This window comes from Trichinella spiralis, assembly GCF_000181795.1.
Source record: "Trichinella spiralis strain ISS 195 chromosome Unknown Scfld9, whole genome shotgun sequence".
In the NCBI taxonomy this organism is placed as follows: Eukaryota; Metazoa; Nematoda; class Enoplea; order Trichinellida; family Trichinellidae; genus Trichinella; species Trichinella spiralis.
Genome location: NW_003526948.1, coordinates 3,139,354 through 3,146,267, shown reverse-complemented (window position 1 = coordinate 3,146,267; position 6,914 = coordinate 3,139,354). Strand labels below are relative to the sequence as shown.

Sequence of the window (6,914 nt, the reverse complement as noted above, 5' to 3'; positions counted from 1 at the left end):
GGAAACCAGCAGAAATCTTATTTACATCCCCCCCCTGGACATTCTTCATCTCCTGAGCACTTTGTTGTAGATGGCATTGCAGATGAGCATGTTCCATATGCCAGATCTCGTGCTCTTCACACTGGTCTGAACTGTTACATTGATTTCCGGTACTACCATCTGAAAAAAATGCACATTAATTTAACTTCCTATATGTACTTTTACTTTTAATTCTTTATCCAGAATGAAATATAATGTGTGAATGAAGTTTCATGAATTACAAAAATGAGCATAAACAATATATGTGGAAATGAAACAGATTTTTTGCTGTAATATTTTAGAATATTTCAATATTGAATTGCATTTGTATCTTTCGAAAATTTCAATGGATGTAATTTGATTATTTTGATTACTGCTGTGATCTTTTCAAAAATGTATTATTTATATAATTAATAGATACTGTTATTAATTAGAAAAGTGGTCACATTATTTTATTATATTACTGAATGAGGGATAAAATTTAGTATAAATTATTTTTCATTACCACCACTAGCAGCAGGGCTCCAACATCTTCCGTAACGGCAGGGTGAATCAGGTCCACATTCACTTTGGCTTGAACATTTTTGACCTGGATATCCAGCAACGCAACTTCCTCCACTACATACTGTTTGTTCACCACATTCTTCATGAGTTGAACAGCTTCCACCGCTAGACATTCCTGAATTGCTGCCGCCGAATGCCTTACCGTTTGTATAATCAAAGTTTGACGATGGTGCAGGGTTTTGCTGGTTATTGTTATTATAATTATAGTTCGCTCCGTACCCATATCCCGGATTATTTCCATATCCATAAGAACCAACACCGTATCCATATGAACCACTACCGTATCCTTGATTATTTCCATATCCGTATGGGTTACTTCCGTACCCGTATCCACTACCATATCCATATCCGTTTCCGTATCCGTATCCGTATCCGTACATATTATTGCCATATACGTAACTATTTCCATAGTATGGTTGTTGCCAGTAATTACTGTAACCTCCCATGCTCCCGTAATATCCTGAAGGTATGGAAAACGGATCGTTTATGTTTCATTCGTATCATTATGCAAATTTTATTAGTACAGTGAAAAGTAGGCGAACTCTTTTATGCAATTCACTTGTTGATTATGCATGATCATGCAATTATTATAAGAAAAAGACTAATTATTAGTGATTGATAATTTTACATTTGCTTCGTATGATAATTTATTTCTCTAAATTTTATGCAGTATATTGCGTCCACCAGCCAATGCATAAACGTTTGCATGTAATTTTCATTTAATTTCATGTACGGAATTTTGCTTTTCGTAAGTGTATTTCTGTAAAAGTTTTGCCTGAATTCAAATGAGCAGTTCTCACTACAGTACATCTAGCAAAAGCAAACGCGAATCAATTGATGGCTATTCCACCTACACCCCTACCTATGTTCTTTAATAACTCATGATTTCCGGTAAGGATAGCACATAGAATACAACGTTCTTCTTCTGTCATACCTATAAAACTTGTTGAACACTGTTTTACTTATACTGTGGGAAAGTGTACGCTTTTGTTTTTCGAAAGAGAAGCATGAGATAAAAATTAAATAGACAAAAAACATATTATATTTATTTAATGACGTAAATTAATTAAAATTGTTGATGCCTATTCTTTTATGTATTCTGTAGTAGAACTAGAGCATCCATTGAATGCAATACATTCAAATATCGAAATCGTTGAATATTTATTAAAATTTATTAATTTATTTAAATGCGATTTAAGATTTTAAAAGTTTTGCAACATTTGAAATACAGAAAAATTGTAGTCAATAATACAGAACTCTATGTAAGTATATTACGGTAACAGATCGTGCGATTTTCAAAAAATTAGTTTAAGTGATCCATCTGAACTGCTCTCAGTACATTTATTGACGAATTGTAGTGGAACTGATTATTTAAATTCTAAAAGAAAAGTGGATAAATCACGCTATGAAATGCTTATTGTGTGATTTATCACATTTGTAAATGTGCAAAATGATGAATTGTTTTTTTTTTTGATTTGGTAAAATGAGAAAAAACTGTTTGCATGAATCATAGTGTATCTCACATTTGAAAAACAAACAAAAGTACTAATTACAGAACAGTTCTGTGAAATTTGTCAACGTTCAAGAATAATTTACCTAACACAAAAAGTCCAGGTCCAATTTCTTGCATGCAGAAGAAAATGAAAAATGTTTTAATAACTGTGTAGGTTATTTCTTTATTTTTTGTCATTCCGACGCGCTGTATGTTCTTAATGATTAAATTGAACAGATTGGCAAAATGCATAATGATGCATTTTAAAATTTCATTCTTTATGATTAAACAAATGACGTCATCTATTGACAGATTATTTTCTCGTCTGTGCAATAGATGCACAGGGAGCTTGTACTTGCAAAATAAGTTTCAGCCACTCTTGCAATAGGCAGGCATATTACAATTGTATTAATGAAGTATTTTATTATTCTTGAATATTTAGTATCAACCAAAAATAGATGTGTGTATTTTATAGCAAACATTCCGCTTATTTGCTGCAAGTGTTTACTCAGTCATGCTGTAAATTTCTTTAACTACTCATTAAAATTGGAACAAAACAATATGTCAGAAGTTTGTAAATAGCTAAAATGATATCAATTCTGGTTTAATATTAGACTATTGAAATATCAACATTCATATTTTATTTTTAATTCATATAATTTCATCATTCTATTACTGTTTTTAGCGGCCGTTTTTGCTTTTGTAAATGTATGAGTTTTCTTAGTTTTGAGTAAAGTTTAAATTTTCAAAAGTGCATAAGTAACATGAGTCTTGCGGCTGACGCGTACGTAGGGCAAAATACTGAAAAATGTTTATTTATTAAAAAACAATCTCGTATAGTCTTTTATGCTTGCGTAATTGTTAAGGACACAATGTACTACACGCATCAGTGCATCCGACAGTGAAGTAATCATTGAATTGCAAAGAAAATAATTTTTGAATTCATGTTGTGTAAATTCATATATTCCACTGTTAAATTTCATCAGTGATATTTTGTACATATCAATTGGAATAATTATTATTGCTGCTTTTTGGATAAATTTTAGTTTTAATATTTGAAGGTGTTGAAATTTTAAAACAGAAAAAATTATGGGCAGTGAGTGGGTTTATACTCAAGTCGAAATAACGTAAGGGACAAAGTTTCCGGAATTATTAGCAACAGAAAGAAAGCAGGCATTGCTTTTAAGTTAGTAAGCAGCTATCGACCGAAAAGGGCTTAGTTATGTCTTCTTGCATGTCACATTCACTGGCAACAACAACTGCGCCGCCCTGGAAGCTAAAGATTTTTCTTAGCTCCTTCTGGGTCCTCAGCGCTGCGCGCTTAATTTCATTGCAGTTTATTGCCATCGTTGGTTACTGAGTCGAGTAGGCGCAATTTGTCGTCTTTCTTTGCTCAACGCTTCTGTTTATGGTCACTGCTCATCAGTAGCCGTTATCGAAACGTTGGACACAGGCTAACGGCAACGGCTCATGGCGAGGCCGACAGATGCTTTAACTGGAGACCAGGCGCAACAAGGGGTTTGCTTTTATGCATCGCTGGAGCAAGTTGAAAAACAATTTGATAGGGCTTTTGTTGATCTGGACCTTCTGCTTGGTCAAGTAGATATTGAGCAATTGGAGCTAACCCTACACGGTCGTCGGAAGTTGACCATTTTGAGCGCTGCTTTCGCTCGTCTTATTCATAAATGTCAGAGCCTTTTTCATGCTAACCAGTCTTACCAGGTATTTCCGTTTTTTGGAATGATTCGAATATGGTTTATAGAGTTTAATTATTTTAACTAGTATTTCATAATTGCTCTATCTGTTTAGCAATCTGCACGCCCACATGTGTGTGTGCGTGTGTGTGTGTGTGTGTGTAGAAACGTCTGTTAATTTATTTTTATTTATTTAATGCTCTTTGTTGAAGCTTTATTTATATTATTATGAATGTATTTTAATGTGAAAATTAATAATCATTAAATGGTTTTCAAAAATCTACAGAATCCAAAAGACAATCTTCAACTCATGGGTAATGCAGTATGTTGGTCTGCAAAATTTTACATATTTCAATAATAATATTATATTGCTGGAAATTACAAGAGATTTTCTAATCATTTCTGATCATCTTTACTACGACCGAAACGCGTTTTTAATCAACCGTCGTTTCTAATTAATTTGTACTGCTAAAATGCATGCTGTGAAATCTAACTGAATATGGGATGGTGGAAATGCTTTTTTGTTTTTCAAATTTTTGAAATGAGCACTCATTGGCAGAAAAAACCACGACAGCATCACTCTATTGTTCTTAAGTCGAACATTTTCTGACGTATGTAGATTAGATCTGCTTCAAGCTGAAATTGTATGGCTCTTTCGCACGTCATTGATACTAAAGTTGATAAATAATTGAATTTGTATTCTTTGAGAAGAAATTATTTTAATCATGTAAATTAAACGAACAGCAAGTAGTTTCTCACTTTATATTATTTAGTGTAGTTCGTTATTTAATTTTCAGAAATTGCGCACGGATTGTTGTGTTTGTACATTTTGTTTGCTTTGTTGTTTTGAAACTTTAGCCTATTTCAATTTTGATAATAGCATGCACAGAACATTTGCTAAATTTACAAGCAACATAACTGATGCAGGTTACATATACAGTAAGATATGTATATATTATTATTCTGATGTTCAACACACGTCACTGTTTGAATTATTCATAAATATTTGCTTCTTGTATAATGTAAATTTTTAAGGTATAAAAGTTTTCCTTTTAATGATCAGTCACTGTTGTCTAATATGGACACAAAACATTCTGTTATTAAGCATTTCCATTCCAATCATAAAATATCAATCAGTCTTCCACATTTCGATTATGAACTTTAGCAAAGATGGGCCAGTATCTTTTTCATTGCGTGAATTGGTGCGCTTTTATCAGAATTAATTATTGCATGTTTTCAAATTAACAAATAATTAAAGAAAATAACAAGACAGCACGAATTTTTACACACATTTACGCACGCACGTATATCTGCATTTCACATTGGAAAAAAATTATGCTTTCTCCGCTTTTCTATTCAGATTTGTTTTCAAATAATGATGATAATCAATGTATTTTTAAAATAAGATTCCATTTCATGAAAACAAAATTATGAAATAGATTTATTTATGCTGCATCAAGTTTCTCTGAGGACAATTTGAAACATTGACAAATATTTTATGATTCAATTATAACATGCTCTGTTGTATTGCAAGATACAGTTGTATTGTATTGCAACCTCTTTAACATGTTCGCGCATTTACAGTTGATAATCTTTATTTTAAAATAATTCGATAAATGTTCTTCATTTCCTTGTGCTGTGAAATAAATACGAGCTTTCACTAGCGTGGTATTCACTATCGTGAAATAATTATACTTTCACATTTAAATTGATAATGAAATCTTTGATATAAACTTTTCCATCAACGATTAAAGCATGAATTTCTCCTGTGCGGCTTTATCTGTTTTTTTTGAACTATGTTTTGATAATTCAATTTATTAAGCTCAAAATATGATATTCATTTTTGACAATGTTTTCCCAATAGTAGGAAAATGTGCAGTATGTTTATTTTTTTTATTTCATGGTGACAGATTAATTCTCGTAAATTATGCAACATGATACATGAGCATATTTTTTTTTATTTGAAAAGAAAAAAAGAGCAAGATGACTGGTTGGAAAATGAAATAGGAAAATCAGCTAGCTTTTCAGCAAGAGCGATGAGGAGAAAATTTTCGATCGTTTGGTTCACTAATTGCTGAACGATGCGCCAAAACGGTTCGGCCGCAGATTATCAAATTGTTCATTGGACATGCACGTCCGTCGGGACCTGGTGGACGTGCTGTCAAGCTTCGAAGCTAAAAGTGCAGCTGAGCGCGCTTGCATACGCATAGCAATATGCGATGAAAATGGAAAATTCGCTCACGTGAATACAACAGTGGAAAAAAGCCGCTTTTCTTCATTCTTAAGCAGTTAAGCCTTGTTGCGAACGAGAATCGACTTTGCAGCGGCTCGTAATCACTGTCTGTAATGTGCAAGCAATTTCAGTTACAATTGCCCAATAGAGTCTAGCACTTCTTTGCCAATTTTACGAAGTAATCGCATGCTAATAAAAATAATAATAATAATAATTTAACTGCAAACACGGCTATGACAGTTTGTGAAAACACATGTATAAAGTTATAAATAAATAATGCACACATCCACAGAGGGGTTATTGACAACTTTTTAAATTTTTTGCTAATGTTAACTCTCTCCGCTGTTGCTCCTTCCTCAGTAGATGATGCAGTTGAAGTCACCAAGTAGCAGCTGTCCAACAATTTTAATAACTTTATTAAAACTTTGATCTCCTGAGCAGATTATTCATCATCTTTCAGTGATCACTGGAATCATATTGGATCAAATTTTTGAAATTCTTTTTTTTTGCTTTTCTTTTTTTTGAAATTTTTATCATTTACGATATGGCAAATTATTTTGTGTTTTTGGTTTTCTATCTTTGAGAGCTTGCTTACACAGCTTGAATGAATGCACATTAATCAGATGAAAAGGATTCATCATCCATTCAACTTTTTGTATTTGCAAATAGATTTCATGCTGTTCGCTTGTTTTCAAGCATTTATACGTAACAAAACAAATCAACGTACCGTTAACAAATTATTCGAATTGGCAATTATTTGAAATATTTATTTGGTTAGTATTCATGAAAAAAATTTTTGTTCCTTTTTCGTGAGATATAAATTCAAATTTGTTCATATCAAATGGCAAAAGTTTTAAATTTCGCTCGTATTCTAGTATTGGAACAGATAGGTAGAAATTTGAAAAATAATGTA

The 6,914-nt window shown here is 32.3% G+C and overlaps 3 protein-coding genes across 3 annotated transcripts; 2 read left to right on the top strand and 1 right to left on the bottom strand.

Annotated features, from left to right (window-relative positions):
* Positions 1-25: 25 nt before the first annotated feature.
* Tsp_05400a (conserved hypothetical protein) lies at positions 26-695 on the bottom strand (the record flags this gene model as incomplete). Its single annotated transcript, XM_003371696.1, has 2 exons — positions 524-695; positions 26-159 (listed from the first exon to the last, which is right to left on the bottom strand). Coding segments are annotated over exons 1-2 (306 nt in total), but the record flags the coding sequence as incomplete, so codon positions are not given.
* A 979-nt stretch (positions 696-1,674) lies between these two features.
* Positions 1,675-3,532, top strand: Tsp_05401 (ubiquitin-conjugating enzyme E2 1). The gene is made up of 4 exons (XM_003371695.1): positions 1,675-1,734; positions 1,782-1,848; positions 2,517-2,644; positions 3,368-3,532. Exons 1-4 carry the CDS (start codon positions 1,675-1,677, stop codon positions 3,530-3,532), a joined length of 420 nt encoding a protein of 139 aa, XP_003371743.1.
* Positions 3,533-3,544: 12 nt separating this feature from the next.
* On the top strand, positions 3,545-4,991 carry Tsp_05402 (golgi-associated PDZ and coiled-coil motif protein-containing protein). The gene is made up of 3 exons (XM_003371694.1): positions 3,545-3,796; positions 4,566-4,707; positions 4,804-4,991. Exons 1-3 carry the CDS (start codon positions 3,545-3,547, stop codon positions 4,989-4,991), a joined length of 582 nt encoding a protein of 193 aa, XP_003371742.1.
* The last annotated feature ends 1,923 nt before the right edge of the window (positions 4,992-6,914 follow it).